The 23,286-nt window shown below is 36.5% G+C and overlaps 1 protein-coding gene across 3 annotated transcripts in view; it reads right to left on the bottom strand.

Annotated features, from left to right (window-relative positions):
* Positions 1-23,286, bottom strand: part of Cntnap5 (contactin associated protein family member 5) — a 779,115-nt gene that overhangs the window by 384,896 nt on the left and 370,933 nt on the right. For all 3 annotated transcript variants that reach the window (XM_063258867.1, XM_063258866.1, XM_063258868.1), the window contains one exon: positions 9,570-9,713. In XM_063258867.1, coding sequence (XP_063114937.1) covers positions 9,570-9,713 — 144 coding nt within the window. The remainder of the gene's footprint in view (positions 1-9,569; positions 9,714-23,286) is intronic.

Consider the following 23,286-nt stretch of genomic DNA (forward strand, 5'->3'; position numbering starts at 1 on the left):
TTGCCCCTCTGACATTAGAAAGATGGTTGGAGGAGCTGTGTCTACACTGCAGCTCTCTGCAGCCACCTGGCTTTGAAGCAATGAGCAAGGGCTGCCACTATTGGGTAAAAAAGAGCAAAACAAAATCACTAAGCTTATTAATTGGAAATTTGGCACAGAAATACCTGAGCTGATTTCAATTTCAATTAATGTCTACTCTTTAAAGTTACTTGAATCTTGAAATGACTAGAAATTATCAGGTGAAATTGGAGGGGTAAGAAAGCTCCTTTCTAATCTGGGGTGATTCTGGAACATGGTGGGGACTTTACACAATAGGGGTGAATTAAACATTTATTAATCTATAATCCAAATTCCAGAAAATCCTTTGGTATAAAAATTGTAATCTCCAATTTTTGGCAACGAAACTCCAAACAATTCAAGCTTTAATATAGTAGACTCTTAAATGGATACTATTGTAGTTTTAAGTAACATTTATTTATTTTTAATAGCATTTATAAATAACTAAAAACAATAAAAACTTAGACATTGAAAACATTAAGGAAAATACTATCCTTAAAATCAGGATATAAAATTGATAATAAAATACAGTCTATCCTCTATAATGTGAACATTTAACATGTGAAAAGAGAATTCAAATGGATATAAATTGGTAGTTCCTTTTCTGACTGATTAGCCCTTTGTTCTGTATATTTCACATTTTTATTAAGTAAAACATAGAAATACTTTTTAAAATTCTGAAGTTTTTTAAAGTCTTCAAGCAAGTGAATTCAACTGATCACTTTAAAAATGAAAATTCTAACATTAATTTAAGGTAGGATAATTTTTCAACCAGATGATTATTAAGGTCTAAATATTTGTGTATCACTCAAATTCATATTTTGAAATATAATCCCTGATGTGATGGCATTAAGAGGTGAGGCCTTTTTCGAGGTGACTGGATTTGACATCCAGATTTAGTGTCATCACAACATAGGCTCAGAGATGATGCACCCTCCCACAGTGTGAGGATGTAGCAAGAAGTCTTAATTCTGGATGGGAGCCATCCTGGAACCCTACAACCCTACCACACTAATGTCCAAGTTTTCAGCCTCCAGAACTGGGAGAAATAAATTGCTGTTGTTATAACCCACCTGGTTTATGGTATTTTGTTACAGCTGCCTAAATAAATTAATATTATGACCATTCCACTGCTATCTTTTTTTTTTAAATGTAAGCTACATTATTCTTTTTATAGCTTTGAACTATTTCATCTCAATTTTCCTAAAGAAAAGAAGGAAGTGGCTGCTCAGGAAACTAGTAATTCAGAAATCATTTTCCAGGATATGAGGTGCATGGGACACAGATGCAGGTGAAGCGAATTCTGGCCTGGTTAAGTGGCACTGGAAGGCAACAGGAAGCAGTCCAAGAAGACACAGGTAGCTGCTTTTTCCAGTGATGTCTCCCATCAAGGGAGGGTGTCATTTCTTATAGCACATCTTCGCGGAGGTGAAATGTGATTCTGGGGTTGAGCAAAAGAGATTATAGGCTTCACTATATAGAAGGAAGCATTCTCAGAGCAATTTTCATGAGCTTGTGGGTCACAGGAAGGTAAGATAAAGGGTGCTGTCACTAGGGGTGTGTGTGTGTGTGTGTGTGTGTGTGTGTGTGTGTGTGTGCGTGCGCCATGCACGCCCGCAGATGTGAACTTGTGTGGGCTCTCAATTGCATTTATAAACTTATCTATCAGTGACAGTGTCCTGTTGGCTGTAGATTTGCCAGAAGGAAATAACTAAATGACCATATTCCAATGATCTGCATGGCAGTGGAGATCAAATGACAACCAAAAAAGATCAGCTTCACAAAACATTGCTGTTGTTAGTTATCTGTCTGCCAGTTAGGCCAGAATTCACAGGACAACAGTTCTTTTTAAATACTATATTTTAAAGGAGTCCATCACTTAATCGAATATAGACTGGAGCTGTTATTTAATTTCCTCCAATGAATGGGATGGATAACATTGTATTATATTTGGTCCAAATTCACTTTATAATTTATGTAGTTTAGGAGTAAACTAAAATTTAGACTCAGGAAAGAACGAGCTACTTCCAATCCACCTTTATTATTTGGAAACTCTATGTGATTTCTTTAATTATCTGTGGGAAATGGCAAATAAATAATGCCAATTTCAGCTGAATGGTATGGTGGATGTTTTACTTACTTATAGTTTACTGTGTTGTGCTAAATAACATTGCAAGTAGATTTTGTCTCTCCATTAGCTCTTTGAAATAGGTCCTGTAATGGTCCCATTTTACACATGAAGATATGGATATTTGGTAGCTTACCCAAGGTACCATAACTAAATGAACTATAGAGTGGGGATTAGAAAACTAAGTACTCAAACTTTCTACAATGATTCAACACCTGCTGCTGCCAAGGACACTCAGTTGAGACCATTAGTTTTCCCTGTAGAACAGGTGGAAAGTACTTTGTTACTATGTCAAAATTTTTGTCTTGGGTTGGTTGCTATCATTATATGTGCTTTGTGTTAACTATTGCCTATCCAATTCCCTGATTTCAATAATTTGGAGACAAAGATATAGAATTTGATCGACATGGTCAATTAGCTCCAAAGCAAATTCTATGACTATAGTCTCAGTGTTATTTTCTTTCTTTTCCCTGCCAACTGACAACAAAAAGTAAAGTGACGTGAGCGACTATACAATACTCATTCTTGTTTTAATTGAAAAGGAAATTATTTTAAGACCTACAATGGAATGACATGTCAGCTAGTTCTCCCATAATCATTTTACTATTCTAGCCTGCTGGAGAGAGGATGCAATACTCAGGAAAACTCCAAAGAAAGCATCATTTCTTTTGGAATGCAAATTATGAATTGATCATGTTTAAGAAACCATTGTGGTGATATATTTCTTATGTATATAATCCACATTGCAGGTGCTATGCATACACTTCAGTGGGTCATTTACTTTTATATTATTTGGTATATGCTATTTTATTATCATAGGATAGAATATTTGAAGAAGAATAGTGAGGCATTTTTTATATTTACTTTACACTGTTAGTTGTACTGCGTTTTGGGATGGGAACAATTTTTCCACAGTCAGATTGTGCTATAAAGACTACTGAATTATTCCCATGGAGCAACTGTTAACTCTCCAGGGAGTAGGCAGGCCTCACAAGAAAAGGATGACAGATTGCACAGGCAGTGCCACCTGCATGCAGCTACAGGAGGGCAGTGCTGCGGGAGCAGAGGGTGCAACTTGTTGGAGCCTTAAATCACATTTTGCAATTTATGCACATTCTCACGTACTTGTTGGATTTCTTGTGTCCTGATAAACCCTGAATTGCCCAGAACTTTATTACTGCAAGGGAGCTGTGAACAGTAGCAAAGGATGAAAAAACAAATTTTTTTCAAATCCTTACCTAACACCACAATGATGTAAAGACTTGCAGCAAAGCTGATTTTGTAGCAAATAATAATTTTTGGGGGGAGACTTTAAGCATGATGACAGGAATGGAAGGATTTGTACTTCATTTCTTAACAGTGGAAATTGTTCTTCCCAGAAATAATTCCCTAGAAGCAGAGATGTGGTACATGCATGTGTATGTGCATGATATGCATTTTAACCTTAATTAACAGTATGAAAGAAAAATACTATATTTTTTCTTTGTATTTTGAAGGTGAAAACTCAGTGTCCACGTGCTCTGTAAAATAGTTTTCTTGGGATTTTTTTCCCTTCCAAATGCATCGATGCTAAATGTTCTCTGAGCCTCACATGAATGACACTGACAATTAAACCCCAAGGAATAAAGGACACAAGCAAAGTTTTAGACAATTTCAAAAGTGCTAATGTAGCTTAAAAATCACCACAAATTAATGAATGTGTTGATTAATGCACCCTCTGAGAGAAAAAGAGAGGCTGCAAAAGTTCAAAAGCTCATCCTTTCTTTCCTCACACACTCTCACCTTCCCTCTTTGGTTCAGTTATCCAGTGACTGTGTTGAATACACCTCATCACTGAACGTATATTCTAATCTCATAATTATGGAGATTCCCCTTTGAATGCTGCCAAAGGATCTTTGGTACGTATCCATAAGGCTCAGGCTCCCACACTTTTAAGCATCAGTTTATGAACAATGAAGGTGAGCGATGTTTTCCCAAGCTTACTGTTTCCGCTCGCTCTGCTCACTCTTTGCACAGTGATCCCAGGAGCAGCTTGTCCATGTCTCTGAATTTAACTAAGCTCAGCTTCTGGTGCTATGATCTCAATGTGAGTGCCCCTGTCTTAGCATGACAAACCAAAGGGACTGATATATTATAAAATATTTCTTGGAACTTACAATACTATGAAAGGGACAGGAACAAATGTACTTTCTGGTACTTTGAATTTTCTTGCCTAGTCTTAAGAAAACTCTCATTAACAAGGGAAGATTTAGATTAGCCAGGAACTAAGAACCTAAACTAGGGGTGAGTGGGAGAATTGGCAAGAGTCTTGCATATGAGCTAGACATCGGCAGATACTGTTCCTGGACTCACAGAAGCAGTCAGGGGACAAAGCCCTTCTCAGCACCAGCCTAAATCTTCCAAACTAGATTAGTTACATACTGGACACAGATTTTTTAAACTGTTGACATCCTTAGATCCAGGTACGATTTTTTTCTTTTTTATGGTTCTGGAAATTTAACATAGGCCTTCCTTGATCCTTTGTATTTTTAATTTTTGACACAAAATCTCACTAAGTTCCTCCAGTTGATGCATAAACTTGTAATCCTCCTGTCTCAGCCTCCCAGCATACTGAGATTATACACATGTGCCACCATGGCTGGCTCAAGCATTTTTCTCAAACTACCCTGTCTCATAACCATCCCATTATCATTCAATGGTTATTTTCAAAAACATGTCAAGGAAATAGAGCTTTTTAAAATGTAAAGGGGATTAGAATGGAAGGGAACAGGGGGAGATGAGATGGGAATGATGCAAAAAGAACTAAGGTGTGGTATGTACATACTCAACTCCCTCCAATAAATATAAACATCATATACTACAACACGTGTACAAACTACATAATCAATTTAGGATATATTGATATGGAACCTCAAAATATAAAGTATTCATTACAGGCTTTACTTCTCAAGGGAAATATAATTACATGATCATTTAAACACCAGTTTGCCCAACCATGCTGGAAATTATGTACCAGAGAAATCTAAAAGGGACTTCTATTTAGAACATATAAAGAACTGAAAAAAAGTCAGGCCCTACTAAATGCAAAGACACAATCCAAAAAAGGGCGTCTGAGATGAGTACACACTTGTCAGATAAAGAAATGCAAATGGCAGTGAAATATATGAAAAAAATGCTCAACATCACTGGTCATCTGAAAGATATGAATTAAAACGACACTGATTCCATCTCACATCAGAAAGTATGACGGTCATCAAGAAATTAACCAATAACAAATGCTAGCGGGCAGTGGGGGGAAAGAACCCTTCTCCATTGTTGGTGAGGCTGTAGACTGGTCAAGCAACTGTGGAAACCAGTGTGGAGATTCCTCAAAAAAGTAGGATTGGAGGTCCTATTCTATCCAGCTATTCGTCTTCTGAGTATTTTCCCAGAAGAACTGAAAACTTGGTATCACATTGATGTATTTGTACTCCTGTTTATAGCAGTGTAATTTGAAATAATTAAATCTTGGAAATAGCCCAAATTTCCATCAAATGAGAAATGGATTTAAAAGGCTGTAGTATTTTTATACAATGGAGTAGTACACAGATACAAAGAAGGATAAACTTGAGGCCTTTATAGGTAAATGGACGTGAATTGAGATCATACTCTTAAGTGAACTAAATCAGACTCGCATGTGTAAATATCATATTATCTTGTCTGCTTAATGAAAAAACAAAACAAAACAAAACAACAACAACAAAAAAAAAAAAACCTGAAAGAGTAGGAAATCCAAAATGCAAAAGAGATAGTGTGAAAGGGAAAGGAATAGCTCAAAATAAAAAACAAAAAACAACTAGGAAAGAGGAAAGGAAATAAAGGAAAAGATAGATAACTGTAATACTAATTACTGTTCATCAACAAAAAGAACATTTTTGCTTTCATTGTTTGATCATTTATTCACACCTCTACCTTGTAATCTGACCACCTACTTTGAAGATAACAAGCAATATTAGTCCTTGTTAAAGTCTCATTATTTGGTTTTGAAGTTCTGCATCACTGAGTTTGTTTTGTTTTAAAATTAAAAAAAAAGCATAAATCCACTAAAAAAAGAGATACCTAAAAGGGATGTGAGTGGCAGATAGAAGACCTGAAGCACAGTGGACAGCTTCCTGTATTTTCTGCTTTTCTTAATGTGTTCTCACAATGTTGCAGAATGGCTAACACCGCAGGGAGCTCACCTAGTACAGAAAAGCAAAAACAAAATCCTGGAGGCCTGATCTCTCTAAACAAAGGATGAAGAAAGTGGCAACACAGTGAGACAAAAGATTTTCAAAGAGTGAGTGATCTGCTCAAGCCAAGGATCATAGGAAGAAGCAAGGCCCACCTCTAACCAGTTACATGGCCACAGAATGCCTCTACGTCTAGGATGCCATCAGAGTAGGCAAGTTGGGCAATGTCTGGGATCTGATAATGTCAGGAGTCTAGGAACTTAATAACTGTCAGAGAATCCCAAGTTTCTCCCTATGCCATCAGGGGTAAGCACATGGAGTCTCTGCAGTCATGAGGGATCCATCCACTCCCCGTAGGGACAGTGATGGAGACAGCTCAGCCAAGAGCAGGGACTGCAACACAACAACAAAACCCCACACACTCTTAATCCCTCCACAAGCCACATGAGGAACACCACAGAGGATTTACTGCCATCCCAGTCAGAGATGGGGCAGGGAAAACCCAGATATCTCACAGCACAAGTAGATTTCCACTCTTTGATATTACAGAATTCTGAGCAAGGGATCAAGCTTCTATACCAATCTAGAATTAGAGGCAAAGTCTCTTCATTCTTGACTTGGATAGTGTCAGAGCAAACAGCTAAAGTTCATTTTAACAACATTCATCATAACACAGGACCCAATATGTTCAGTTTTTTTTTTTTTTAATTTGTTGCTCCACCAAGATATGAAATGACCTCAAATTGAATGGAAAAAAAGACAATTAACAAAGGTCAGCACAGAGAGAATGTTAGAATTATCTAACAAATAATTAAAAATACTCAGGATAATAAAATACTCAGGATAATAAAAAGCTCTCAAAGGCCAACTAAGAACTTAGAAAGCACCAGTAGCAAAGAGAACTTCCTAGTAAGGAAACAGAAGATATAAAGAAGACATGAATGAAAGCTTTAGAACTATAAAATGCAACATCAGACAAACATTAATCAGTGGGTGCAATAGCAGCATGAGAGGAATAAAGAAAAGCAATATCAATTACATAATAAGAGAAATTATTAAAGTTGAACAATGGACAAAATATGATTTCCAAGATTACAACAAAAGATTCATTATTTATATTGAGTGAATTCAGGAAAAGGATGAGACAGGGACAGAGCTATAAAAGCACTCACACAAGCTAGGGCCATAGCTCAGTGGCACAAGCATCTGCCTGGCAAGCGTGGGGTCCTGAGTTTGATTTCTGGTACCAAAAATTAAATTAAAACTTTTTTTAAAAAGTACGCACGCAAATAATGGGGGAGCGCTTCACAAATTTGGTGAAAGACATAAACCCATATTTCAAGAAACAGAACAAAAACTTAATAGGTTAAACTTGAAGAAACTCATACCATGACAAAGTGGCATACTGCTCAAGGAAAAAAGTATCTTGAAATCATCAAGAGAAAAATGACACATTACCTCTAGCAGAAAAGCAATTGGAGTGAGAGAATGGATTTGTCATTGAGGTCAAAGGGAAATGGACCAACATTTTCAAGTGCTGTATAAAACAAGTACTGTGAATGCACAACCTTGTATTTATAGGAAATATGTTCAAGAACAAATAAGAGAATTTTTCATCTTCATATGTACCTTACGAACAATGATGAAAGAAAATTATTTAGAAAATGATGAGAGAAGAAATTTAGGAAAATTAGGAAGGGATAAATGCACAATTTTTACTTACTGCAAAAAATATAACTACAAATTGTGTATGACAGTTGAAGCAAAAAATAAAAGCATCTGATAAAGGAGCTGGGGATTTAGCTCAGTGGCATAAACGCCTATCTTGGAAGTGTGCAGTCGTGAGTTTGATTCCTGGTACCAAAAAAAAAAAAAAAAAAAAAAAAACAAAACAAAAAAACAAATCTGATATAGTTCTAATATATGGAGAAGAAATAACTATGAAAATCATGAAAATAAAAAATTTTTGAATTTTAAAAGAGGTACGTTTGTTTTGGGGGGATGCATTTGGGTCAGGTCTCACAATGTAGTTCAGGCTGACCTTGAACTCACTATGGAGTTCAAGCCCTCAAACTTGAGGTGATCTTCCTGCTTCAGCCTCTCAAATGCTGGAATTACAGGCACACACCACCACACTTGGCTAAAAGTGTTAAGATTTACATATTTCACTCAAATGATAAAATGATGTAACTAGTAAGTTATGAGAGGTTATGACATGAAACAAAGAAAACATTAACAAAATCTATACATTAAATACATATTCCAGAATTAGAAATCAAAATGAAATTTTAAAAATAAGAAGCACATAAAAGAAAATATCTGGGGAGGCCAAGCAAAACAAACATTACTCATTAAAAAAAATTCATGGTTTCATTATTAATAGATTTCAGAGCAAAAAAATTATCAGAGATAGAGAATAACATTATAATAGTTAAACTAGGAACAAACAGCAGTACTAGAGAGGTACGAAGTTTATGCAGCAAATACTGAAAGAACTGGAAGGGGAAATGTTTCTCCCTTAGGTACAGCTGAAGCATCAGCACCTTCTTCAGCACCTTCCTGTGCAAGGAATTGAGAATATGGTGGTAAACAAAGAAAGAAAGAAAAAACAAAACACAAAAACAAATGAGACCCAGTTCTGACTATGAAGACTCACGCTTTATGAGGGAAGATGCATTTTAACTAAATATAAAGTAATTGACGAGGATCATAAATGAGATAAAGGGACTTTCTAAAACACTGGAATGTAGCCTCTTTTGTTTAACATACTCTGTTAAAAATAACACACCTGTCAATAATACCTAAGCAAGTAACTCCCAAGTTAGAGAATCTAATAGGATCTGTGTTGCTTCTGTTGTATTTTCTAAAGATAATTTTAGAAAGCCATATGGTTACCCCAAATATGGTGCAAATATTACCCACAGCTGGAAAATAAGCTACTGCCCGGAAGATGGAATTTTCAGTTTCTTATGCATTTGTTTCGTCAGTTACACGGTCACACTGACTCAGTCCCCAGTGCCCCTGGTGTTCTTTGGTGCGGAATGGAAGGCAGGTGGGCACTACAAGAGCATATGAATGAACACACTCCCAAGAGACGCAGCGGTGGGAGATGGAAGGAAAACTTACCCCTGAGAAGTGAACACCAGAAAGGCCTGGGACGTGAGTGGACTTACCACTGTATAGATCTGATGCTTTCGTCTTTTAGCCAGGTCAATTATGTTTACTCCGTTGTAGTAAAGGTTTTCGAGACATCCGTGGAAATTTTTCTTTAAAAAGGTCCCAGGTTTGCCCGGTACTGGAATTCCTCCAAAACTAAGCTTTATGGTAGGAAAAAAAAAAAAAAATTAACTAAGTGATAAGCATTGAAAGAGTAGGAGAGGAAAAGTAACAAATGCGTTTCAGTAGATTTGATTGTATGTAAGAGCCAAGTGGCTCAAATAATTATAGATGCCACTTGATTACACATTTAAAAGGATACTGATTATGCCATGTAAAAATAACTGTAATTGCTTGCTTCTTAAGGGCTTATTATACAAAACCATTTTCATTTCTTTTCTGAACCTTTTTAATACTAAATAAAAATATTTTACAGAAAGGAAAAGAAAGAAAAGATAATCAACATCTTTATATTCATCTCTTACACAAGCATCATAGATTATACAACCAAACAAAAGCCAAGGGACAGACAAAACATATATCTTTTAGGCTACAGAAAGAGCTGGGCTGAAAGCTTGCATTTTACACAAAAAGCCTTATGCAGGGGGTGGTTCCCAAACTGTTATCTATAAAGATGAAAAATAGGAAATCATGCATGTATCCAGGCAGTTTTGTAAGGCGAATAAAAATCAATATGAAGAACTATACTTGGTGTCAGTAATGACACTTATTGAACATATGTGATAAAATGAGAAATGAATGCAACATCTAGTGAAAAGTGCAAGGGTTATAATTGGTTGTGAAGTATGATGTCAGCATTAAAAATCTGTGCATGTAATATACGTTGGGAAGAAACACACTACAATATTTATTAATGCTCCTTGTCTGTGGAAAGATTTTGGGATGTTAGTGTCCTTTACCATTTTCAGTTGCATTATAACAGAAACTACTTTTAATAGATGTATTGTTAAAAATATTTGTTAATGAATATAATTTTAATATGCCATAAAATCGATACTTTTTATAAGACCATTTATCCTATCACCGTTAAAAGTGTAACTACTTCTTTCTCTAATTTCAACTACCACCTGCACTTTGTACCTAAACTACATCCAGGTGCCCGCATCTAGTACTTACACTGCACGGAGGTCCGGCCCCCCTCACCCCCACCAGGGCAACTCGCTCTAACACACAGACTTACACACACATGAATGCACAGACAATGCTATGGGGGGAGGTGTTCTTGCACTTGCAAAGTCTTCTCCTTATATGAAAATTAGTGATACACACTAAAGACAACTTCTAGACTTTTTAAAAATATAGTTTCACATTACTTTTTTAAAGTCTTTCTTCCTGAATAGTAAAAAGTGGTAAGAGTTATTAATCTGTTGCTAACTTTTACTTACCACTACTTTACATTTTAAGGTGATTATTTTAATATTTTAATCTGTTTTATCTTAAAATGTAATTTTAGGTGATTTTATTTAAAAACGCTCTTTACAGTCATGGTTAAAGAGTAATTATCTACACACAACACTTATTTGGAAAGGATACATGCTTAAATATGTCAGCTTTCTAAGAACCATATTCTCTAAATGTTTCTGAGAAGGCTTTCATTTAAATATATTATTTCTTATGCTAGTTTACTTATTCAATTAATTCTTCAAAATTTTATTCTTTGAAGAATTCTATCATGTAAGAGTTGGTTCATTCCAAAATACATCATCATGAAAAAATATATCCATGCTATTGGTGTTGCCTCCTTTTCTCTTACCAGTTATTTGCATGTGCTTCTACATTAACACGTAAATATTTTAATTTGAGTTTGTGAAAGGTTCATCATATAAAGCATGTAAAATACTTTAGTTTTAAAATCTGTTTTTTATACATTTTTCTCTTATTTTATTCTCCTGGTCAAAATCTAAGACCGGCCAAAACATTTTAAGGGATGTTTAAAAAAACATTAACACCACAGAATCTTGTGAACATGAAATAAAACAAAGATTTTCTTTCTTTTTTTTAAAGTACTCAGGACACTAACTCGGAGGCTACATTAAGGAAATATTTCCCTATTCCTATTTTACATGCTGTTTGTTGTTTTTTTATTTGAAATTGGCATAAACACTTGAGTTTTGTCCCTTGGATTTTTAACAAGTCATTGGATGGCATAAAGGATATTTTGTGTAATCAACTGCTGAGATGAATTTTATTATTAGATTATGAATAATGATGCGCTACAGTAGATCCCCTACAGTTTTTGTTGCATTTATCTGGAGATAATCCATATTAAAAGCAGCAGAGGAGGCTGAGTGTTAGCTTTCTTTTATGAAGTATTTGTACCAAATCTAGGTTTGGCTGTTAGAACAACTAAGAGAATTTTATCTTTCACTACAAGAACAGTCCCTAAGTCTTGGAAAATATTCTGGTGAATATTAAAAAAAAATAATAAGGATAAATTTCTTTTTCTTTGTTGATTTATTCCAATGTTCAAATACTGGTGATGTGAATCATTTATGATTTTAGAAGTTTCATTCTTTAATTTGTAAACTTATGCATAATTTAAATTATCAATGTCAAAGTATAATAGGGTGGTTTTACCTTTACATCTTTATTTCTATAATTTTAAATATTTAAGGACAAGTTTATTTTTTATTTTAATTTTGGCCATCTTTATGAATTTCTAAATATATTTGTGATGCTTTGCTTCACCCAGTTGTAACCTAGGAAAATACTGGTTGCAGAAAAACATTTGAAGGAATGAGAAGAACAGAAAGGCACAGTCATTAAAATAGTCAAATACAGTACCTGAAGGACTCAGGTAAAAGACTTCTCCTCAAAAGCCAAATACTATGCAGCATACTACATATAATGAAATTATAATTTGCTGTTGAGTTGAGGGGCACAGTCTCTACTTCTAGGCTGAGTGAAGAATTTGGGAAAAATTAGACGGCCACAGAAGTAGAGATGGACATTGTAGTTGTGTTGGGGTTTGCTTTCTGGTCCTCTCTGGTGCATCAACAACAGAGGTGTGTTAGGGAAGATGTGGCTAGAGGTTGTCATATAGATCTCAGAAACCAAGGAAGGTCCTTTACTCCTGATTCTAATAACTGACAGGCACAATCCTATCAAAATTCCCTGAAAGTTAACAAAGCCCCAGACCTCAACAACTGGAGGGCAGACCAGGAGGACTGAGGGAACTCATAGATGGGCCTGAAGGCTATTGCATGATAGCCTAGTCATACCTGGACATAGTGACAGGTGAGCTGTTGGTGACTCACAGGCCCCTGAGAGGAGGAAGGGGTGTGCTGAGACACTGAATAAATGCACACAGGGAAAGGAACTGGAGTTCTGAGGGAGACCACCTGACTAGACTTTACAGACTCAGGACATGGCAGTACACATTTTCATGGCAGAGGTTGACACATGATTCTCAGGACCCTAAACTCTCTGGGACTGGTGGGCCTGTCCAGTGGAACCATAGGATAACATGCCTTTACTTATGCAGGATATTACAGTGAACCAGTTCATGATCTGCCCAGGGAAAAGCATACAAGGAGAAGGGAAAGATCTCAGTATAACCCAATAGTCACACAAAAAACGTATGTAATTTTAAATAAGGATTAAATAGTTGTGCATTGGGAGGGGTGGATTTTTCTGCCACCAGGGGAAAGAGTGTCTGATGAGCATGCTGAATTCAGTAAAGGACTAAACAAAATTGCATTTATGTACATTTGCATGGGAGTGTAAATTTTACATCTGACATAGACTTTTCAAGTAGAGAATTTGAAGTTTTATATATAGAATCATAGATTTAATTAACTATCATATAAGGTAGACTAGAAAATTTGTTTCACATATTGATGTTTTCATTTTCTATGTAATATTTATTTTATAAATATTTTAGATATGTTCATGTTATACTTGGTACACAACTATTAATTGCACATTACAGTTATATCTCTTGTATCATTCGATTTTATGTTTTAAAACTTTGGTGATAAAGCATTAAAATATTACTTAAATCATATTTCTGTCAATCAAGCCACTCACAAGAGACACTGTTGTGCAGACCATGGGTTGCTCAAATCATGGTAGTGACTATTTGCAAAAACTGAGTATTGATCATTTGCAAGCTGTTCTCCTGTATAGCTCAGCTGGACTCCGATCAACTCCCAGCTTCCCCACTGTGGCTTCTGTGCTTAATTCTCAGTTAGTTCATTCATTTGGTTGCACAACTAGATATATAAAAATCACCTCCTTCCAAGCAGTATAATCAGTATGTACTGCAGATGAGTACTAAGAAAACAGCTTCCTTACCCTGGCTCCAGTGCCTCTGCACTGCAAAACTGATTCTTAGACACCTCATAGCCAGCCCGGCATTAATCAGTATCAATAGAAATAAATGGTCATTTAAAAATCTTTGAAATTTATTAACACTATGTGATAGATACATGTAGTTAATATGTGTGTTTTTAATTACGGACAATAGTGATAATTTGACAATGATTATCTTGCAAATTTTTACTTTCAAAGATTTTTTGTTCTGCTTCTACTATTTTCTCACATGATTAGTGTATCTTTGTCTCCAATTCCAACTCTTTAAAAAAACTTTAAATTTCCTTCACTGATTTCATTCTTGAGGATGTTGACACCATGTCTTTGTCTTTCGTTAGTCTTTGGCATACTTAATTATGTGACAGACACTAAATAGTTGTGAGCAAAGGATGGGTTGGTGAGCTTCTAGGTGTGATCAGACACTTCACATCTATAACTAAAGGAGGAGAGGTTTATTTTGGCTCATGGTTTCAGAGATCAAAACAGAAATCATAGTGAAAAGGCACAGTGGAAGAAGACAGGATACTCAGCTTGTGCCTTTCAGGAAACAGAGAACAAAGGAAGACACCAAGAAGAAAGGGGCGGAGACCAGCTATTTCTGAAAGCACAGCCCAGAGTTCCACTGGACACTCTACAGTGCACTTTGTTGACAGCCTGTGTGTCTCCCAAGACAGTCAACTTGAAACATCACAGAGAGCACAGGAGATGACGGAAGGCGTCCGGTGTATGGGGAACAGGACTGCAAGCCCAGCTGGTTCTCAGCTATTGATGGGCATCTTACAGTTGTCATAAAGTTTCCAAAGTCTGCCACATCCACACAATTAGTTTTGGACAATATTAATGAATGCTTCTATTTCAGCTATAATTTTATAACTTGAGAAACCCTCACAAAAGTTCATTCCAGTTTGGAGGCACAAATCCAATTTGCTAGGTAATTGTTGAAGCCTTACTTTCTATCAGTTGTAAATCACAATCCTGTGGGAGAATCAAAAGTAAATCATGCATTTTCTCTTTTCTCCAGAAATGCAGGGCCAGGGCTGGACAAATCTACCCTCCAACAGACTGATGCAGACCAAAGTTTGATTAAAAACAATGCAGAACCCTAACTATGCTAGACAAGGCACTGTAGAAATTTTAGAAATAACTCTAGAGAAAGTAACTGGAATCAGAGTCTGCAGGATAACAAATTTGAAGCATACATATATAAATATAGATGTTATAGAAAAGCATGTGAAATAAAGTCTGGAGGGCAAGGTAAAGAACACCCCCAGAAGCCCAGGAAACACAAAGTCATTTGTTTGATGAAATCCATATTAGTAATTTAAAGCCTAGGCAATCAGAAAGTGTTAAATTATAATAAAATTAGCAAGATGACTTGCAGCCTTGTGACAAGGTCTTTGTTGATCTGAGAATGGAGAATTACTGAAGTATTTTCTCCTCTAAAGATAATAATAATCTTTAGGAAAACGTTATTGATTAAATTGAAAGGGCAAAGGCAGGATTCGGAAGGGTTATTTTGGCTTCTGTTCAAGGAGGTGGAAGTGTGATGTCATCACGTAGCTCCATAGGTAGAGGAACACCAAGTCCTAAGCCAATTCACTCCAGAGGTCAACAAAGCAAACCCCCTCATTTCCTCCAGGTTTCTGCTCAGAAGTGATTGACACCAGTCCTCATCACCTAAAACACACCCAGCTCCCTCTGTCCTTATGGTCCATAACCTTGACCTGACTTTGTTCTTCTTCCCAAAGCATCATTCATATATTATGTAAGTCCTATACAATTAAGTTACTTGTGTTTTCTACTGCTTAGAGTTTGTCTCTTCCACAATAATGAAAACATTGCCAAGCTAGATGTCTTTTTTCTCTTCTTTGACATTTTTCCAACATGGAAATGGGTAGATAATACACAGAAGATGCCAGGTAAGCATTTTATGAATAGTGCTGTAGTTAGGGTCTTGACTGCTTCCGGAAATTCAGTGTGTCAAAGGCTTGATCTCAAGGACGGCATCACTGAGAGCTCTGGAACGTTGAATCAGGGGATAGTGGGGAGATATTTCAGCCACTGAGGGTGCGCATGTGAAGGAAATGGAGGAATCTCAAGCTTTTCCTCTTCTCTTTCACTCTCCAGTCTTGAGATAATCTGAGATTACTCTGCAACATCCACCTTCCATATTCCACCTTCAGAGACCCAAAGCAAGGAGCACAACTGATCATAGACCTAAACTCCATGAAGTATAAGCTGGAATAATCCTCTTCTTTATAAAAAATCATCTTGGCTAGTTGTTATAGTTAGTGGAATGTTGACTAATAAATGTATTTTTGAAATACCTCTTTAAGAAAGGATTTCTCAAAGACATGTATAGTGTCTTAATTACTTATAGTTATGCAATTCCAAGAAGTGTGATTCAAACATAATAGGCACTACAAATACTTTTGAAACTCAAGCAAAACAGAGAGCTAGCAACTTTCTTCTAAATCTGCCTTAGCTTTGCTGCGGTTTTGACAACTCTGCCTCTTTCTTTTCCTGTTTGTTTGGACTTAGCAGACTGCATAACTTTTTGATCCTGAGAATCAAAATTCAGGTTTTAAATTGTAAAATTCCATCACAGTTCATGTTGGAAGACACAGTCCATCAATAATCTGATGGAACTGCTATGAATGGGCACCAGCTGAATCAGCGCATCCCAGGGGAGCCTACTTTGATGTAGAAGTACCAGCATCTGCTATTCTCTTCTTTGATCTATTCCTCTCCTTTGGTCTGGCATCCATTGTCTCTTCTCCAATCTTTAATATTCCTTCAATGCCAAGGATTCAATTTCTCATTTAGTGGCTAAATTTTCTCCATCCTTGTTTTAATTTGGAGTCTTCCTGGTCTGAAGATTCTACTTTCTGTCTGTCTTAAATTTCTAATATTTTTGAAATTTCTCCAAGTATAGTGAATATTTTTCCAAGTTTCCCTAGGACTCACCATGTTATAATGAGAGATCCAGGGACAGTTATCCAAACTTCTGTCTTCTTTATCCACATTTGACAGGTGTACTCTCTGTAGCTCATTAAGCCAACAGGGAAGTCTTAAGACTTTGCAAAGCAAACCAAAGCTTTTGAATTTTTACTATTAAAAATAAATGTTAAAATATTTAATATTCTAGTTTTCTAGAGTAATCTCAATTTTAAAATATTGATATCAAATCAAAAAATTTTTAAAAAAAGAAATCCCAGGGGTAATTGTAGCAACACATACCATGCCAGAGATTCACCATATTGAAACTTACAGTCTACTTCTGGAGAATAAATGTATAACGAGATAAGTGTTAGTAATTTGAGGGACATCTCCAACCCACACAGTAGAGAAACTAGAGTTCCATAAACTTCAACTCAGTGCCAAGAATCCTACCCACCATTTTTAGACTTTTGAATTTGTGGTTCAGTTGCACAAAGCAATCAGTGAAAAAGATGCCACACTAAGGTGAACACACTTTCCTTGGTTTTATTAAAAGTCAGTGGTGATTAAACTTCATTGTATCTCTTTGATTGGCTTGACAAACACCTACAGAACTAGGAAAGCACATTCCTAGTGCATGTGTGTTAGCCATGAACTTAGGATCCACACCTGGTACCTGACCTCTGCCTCTTCAGCCTCCTCCTTTTATTCTGATACCTACCCACCATGAACTAAGCAGCTTAGTTCCTCCCACCTCTCCTCCATGATATGTCTGCCTAGCAACCAGTCAATCATGGACTGAATCTCCAGGAGCTGTGAGCCAAATTAAGCCTTCTTTTTTTTAAACTGTGAGAATTGAGTATCATATCAAAGCAATAAGAGAAATAGCTGAAAAAATATTCCGTGTATGAAAACTAAAACTCTGCAGTCCTGGAGCCCTGTCAACCCTGGTCAGTCTGGTGTAGTTTACCCCATTATCTCAGGTTTTGAAACAAAAAACTGGCTATTTAAGGAACCTGGTGCTGACTTGGAAGAGAATAAAACAAAAGGTAGCAAGATAAAGTGCCAGGAGCACCAATGTGTTCTTGACAGTATAAATCAGCCCCTTAGTTTTCTCTAATAGATCAACTTTGTGTTCTCAGTTTACTATCAGCTTTTCCAATGTGGGCTATATTCAGACTATCACTTTTTATTATTCTTTCACTCAAACTCAAATCTATTCAAGGCCTCTGACTCCTTTTTACTAAATAGGCATTTTTTTAGACTCATAGACATCAGAAGCTGACACATGCTAATGCATACTCTATGATTTTTTGTCTCAATGAATTTACAATATTTTTACCACTGTTCTGTGGCCAATTCATCAATCATGTACATGCCCATAATCAATCAAGGAGTTCAATTGAAGTTCAAACTTCAGTATCACCCATATATCCAGGCAACAGGGACTTCTGCAAGGAACTGACACTCATTATTGGCCTTCTTGATGGAAAGATGGTGGCACGTCCTGTAGACTTGATCATAAAGCCACCACTCACTTAGAGACAACATCCCAAGATTTTGCTTGAGAGTTTAGACTGTTCTTTTCCCTCATTTGTCTGTCTAAGGGATGGCTGAGGGGCCATTTCCCCTAATATGAGTAGAGGTTGGCCTGTGTGGTGTGACTGGGAAGGTGCACTTGTCAAGCTAGGAAAGAAGAACCTATTTCATGCAATGGTTCATTAGCCTGAGTTGTAATTCCTTAAGTATTTAGATTTATGGCATGTTGTCCTCTGTTTTTACTACTGTCACAGGTTAAATGAGCATACAGGTGGATTTTGGCTAACTATACACTATTTTATTGATGATCATAGTGATTTAGCCGAAATGTCTTATAGACCACTTCCAAGAAAAGTGGCAGGCTCATTATAGCATACCATCCACTCCCTAGCAGAAACATATACAACTAGAACTTATATTCTCACTTACTCCTTTAGTTCATGTCAATCAAAACAATAATTTCTTTTTGGTATAGTAGTGGCATTGAAAGACGATTGCCACAACATTGGATATGATTGGTTTGCTTTTAATATATAATAAAAGGAATATTTACACCTTATTTCAGAATTATAGAACTTTAGGAAATATAAATCAGCCGGTCAACAAATCATAACAATGTTAAATTGAAAATTAGAAAGAAATAAGGAACTACCTGAGATGTTTTCAGGTCACCTGTATAGGCAGAGCTCAGAACCGAAATATAAATCTGTTGTTATGACTCTAGGGACTGATTCTCCCCCGAGAGAGAGATGAAGCCTGGTCTCCTACAAGAGGTGCCGCATGAGGTAGCTACAGGGGAAGGAAGCTGGGTCTTTTTCAATTTTGCTGTGTGTTGTGTTTTAATTTTTGATAGAATAGTTCATAACCTCCTTTCCAGAGTTACATTAAGGGTTACACAAGAATCACAAATGCAACACATGAAAGGAAGTTTTTGGGGCTCCCTTTTGAACCTACTTGTTTACTCTTTATTTCATTTTCTTTAGCTTACGCCTACCTGTGTACCCTTGCAATTCAGTTTCCAAATTAAAAAAGGACCAGTGACAATTAACACTATCACATGGTCTTGAAAATAGTTTCCCTAGTGATCTGTATTTATTTTGATCAGCAAATGAATAATTTTTGCATGGTCCAGCCAGTCTTTTTTAACCATGCCTGTATCATAAGAGAAGAATCCACCAGATGTGTGAATCAACAGTGAGCAATTCAGAAGTCCGATGTCAGTGCATGGAGCACCACTGGTAATTTCTTATGGGAAGGAAAGAAGGACTTGGACTGAGTGTTTGCAGTTCACACAAAAAGAATTCATTGAATTAACACATACTTTCCAAGTGCATTTTCTGTGCCAGACCCAATTCTATGACAGTAAAAAAAATTTCAATAGAAAAATAAAATTTTTCCTTTATGATGAGTTAAGTTCTATGGCTTCAGTGCAGATGATGAGATACAAAAGATCTTTAAAGTAAATTTAGTTATAAGGCACTTTGAAGTGTTTCTGAAAACAAACTGTGAAAAAAATAAATTAGGGCATACAATTTTAGAAGCAGATATGTAAGAACTGTATTGTAAATCACGCATTAATTCTAAAATACTTTTTTGCATGTTTCACAAAATTTAACAAGTTCAGGGAGAACATACAGTGAAAAGCAGAGCTTCTGTTTGGTATTCTCCACCCTCTGACATTCTATCTTGCCAATCACACTAGTATCCTTCCAAAATCTTCTGTGTCTATGCATGCTTCAGAATTTATGTATTCTCCTGTTATTTTTAAAACACATACTATTTATACTACACTGCATAATGACTTTTATCTCTTTTTTAAAAGCAGTATTTATTGCAGATGGTTCTATACAATGGCACAAGGCCTTTTCTCATTGTTTTTAATATATCATGCACACTTTTATATATGTTTGTCAGGTATTCCCGCACAGGGTAAATTCAAAGCTTCAGGCTAGGTCTAATGGGATGACAAAGACAAAATAGTCGTTAAATTCAGACAAGTTTGGGCTCACACAGACGGTAAAGAAAACAAGAACCAAACATTTCTGCTTCCTAGGATCCTGGCCCCAGGACCGGAAAGCACAGCTCTTAAACAAAATGGGCCTGAAGAACAATACGAACTAGGTAGTTTCCATTATTGAGGATCTAAATGCAGATTGCAGATAAAGAACAGCCTCAAAGGCAGCTCTGCTCTCAAAGGATAAGGTGAGAACCTCATTTCACAAAAGGGCCTAGGAGGTGACAGGAAACTGACGTGGGACATCCTCCGTGGTAGAGAGCACAGTGGGATCGGACCTGGGGCAGCTCCTGACGGTCTCCTTCCTCTGGCACACAGATTGACTGTGCTGGGAACTTCTGATGGTGTCCTGTGGGGAGACTGGGAAGCCCCCAGGTGCTGTGCTCTGGAGTTCTTCTAATGAGGGCTGATCTATTTGTCATCAGTCTTTCCTGATGGACTTTTGGGCAATTTTCCATCTTTTACTATTTCTCTCATAAATCCTATTACATATATTTGTTTAAATTATGGGGTAAATTGCCAGAAACAAATTTGGGAGTGGAAAAATATTTGTTTATAATTTTGAGGGACATTATCTTTCCTTAAATTTTATACTAATTACAATGCCAACAACAATGTGTGACATAGTTTTGGTTTCTTCATATTCGTATCAGTGTAGCATATTATGAAGTACTAGGTTTTGCAATCTAAGCTAAAAATATCATTAGAACATTAAAAGGCATTTTATTATTATTATTATTTTGCAATAAGTGAAGTTAAACATGAATATCATATACATGGACATCATGCATTTTTAATTGCTCAATTTCTTTTCCTACTATTCTATTCTGTTAACTCTTTTCAAAATTTGTAGATTGTCTTCATTTATTAAAGGAATTGTTGCATTTTTCAAGTTATTTGGTTGAGGGTGATGTCATCTGATATATATTTATGCATTTAAAAATTATTTTGACAAAATTTTTCATATATTTGATCTCAAGGTTTTTGGAATTTATCATACTTAAAATGACTTTAAACATTTTTAGATTATAAATTTTTGGGGAGTCAGGGATTTAGTTCAGTGGCATAGCACCCACCTGGCAAGCATGTGGTTCTAAGTTTAACTCCCTTAACCCTCCCCCAAAAACAGACAAAAATATTTTTCAAACTTTGTAAATTTCCATTTGAAAATATATGAAGGCCACATGTGTATTTTCAATGTTTAGGATTTTCCTTAAGTATAGTTTTTGGGCTGTGTTTAATTTAAAATAAGAATTTTCTTCCAGGTGTGGTGCACTTCTATAATAACAGCACTCGGGAGGCTGAGGAAGGAGGATTCTTGCAAGTTAGAGACCATCCTGGGCTAACAAAGTGAGCCCAAGTCCAACCTGAACCACATAACAAGACCTTGTCTCAAAAGACAAAATTTTTTCCATTAAAATATATTTTGTATTTTATAAAACATTTGTCTTGCATATATTCTAAATCACATATTCTAAAAATATGTCTTTAAGAATCTGGGAACATATAAGATGGAGGTGTAAACCAGGTTACCAAAACTACTGAAAAGACTTTCTGGGTTTGCACAGATGTCAAAAGCTGGAAGAAACGCAGACTGTCATCGTCTTCCTTGTAGCCTTGGTGGAAGTCACAGGGGCTCAGTGTTGCAAGCCAGAAAGAGGCCGGATGGCAGGCAAAGGGGGTTGGAGCTCCTTTTTTACTCTTCTGACAGAAGATTCTACAAGCCCTGTGTTGCCTTCTGGGCTTGAAGAAAAGCAGACACATGCAAACACTGTATTGTGACCAATGTCAGGCGAGGTGTCCATCAGAAACTCATTTTGCCACTTTGATAGGACCTTAAGGTGGGCTCAGATGAGAAAGGAGAGACACCACATTTCCCTGTCACACAGCACCCCATCCAGGTAGTACTGAAAAGGAACGTAGTTTTGCAGATAGACTTAGTCCTACATAAAATGTGGTAGGAGGCAGTTGTCTGTTACAAGAGAGCTTTGGCAGGGCTCACTGGAGCGCAGGAAGGTGACCTCCATCCTTTCCTCCAGGTGGCAATACACAGGTTTCCTGTGTGCACAGGTGATCCAGCACAGAAAACAAGCCAAGATCTTGGGCCCTGATCAACAGAGAAGCTTATCCTGAGACAGACCTTCCATCCAGCTGTCTTACTGAGCTCTATTCACTTCCAAAGTGGTGCTGATTTAGCTTCTGAATAACTGCAGTTGGGAGATTTCATTTCCCATTTTATACAACTAGTTAGCAGTAGAGTAGTGATTAGAACTGGGATTGCCAGACAAACCCCATGCTCTTTTTTCTTATGTGTCCTCTGAGGCGATTCTTGAAGGTCAGAGACTTCTTCCAATCTAAAACCCTTGTCTTTCAGTTTCACAAATGAATCTCTTGCAGTTATATTTAATCAGTCTCCTTTCATGATCACTGGAGTGACCTAGCTGCACATCTGGGAGGTTCTGGAACCTCCTAGAGCAGAGGCTGCTTAAGAGGAATACTTCAAGGTGCCTTTTTGGCAGGGAGCATTTCATAAGGCACTGAGACATCCATGCACACCCTGAAAAAATTGCTTTCAATTGTCATAAATCAAGTGACGTCACTGAATCCTTGGATATTATCGAGAAAGGAGGTATGGTGGGAGAAATAGTTGGACAGCGCAATGACATGACACACTTTTTTATTGTTTTTTCAAGTTTCTAAAGTCTTTTCTCTGCTTTGAAATAGTTCTAATATAGTGCATTCTCTTTGTGTTTTCAATCAATTAAACAAGTTAACAAAAGAGAATGATGGGTATTCAAAGATTTCCAATTTTTAGCAACTCAAAAATATTTACCTGGCATCTTGCATCCTTGAGTCACAGAGTGACAGTTTCTTTTTTGAAGTTGAATAAAGGCGTCTTTTACCCA

The sequence above is a fragment of the Cavia porcellus genome, unplaced genomic scaffold (assembly GCF_034190915.1).
Source record: "Cavia porcellus strain 051 isolate PalLab524CR breed Dunkin Hartley unplaced genomic scaffold, mCavPor4.1 scaffold_12, whole genome shotgun sequence".
Taxonomy (NCBI): Eukaryota; Metazoa; Chordata; class Mammalia; order Rodentia; family Caviidae; genus Cavia; species Cavia porcellus.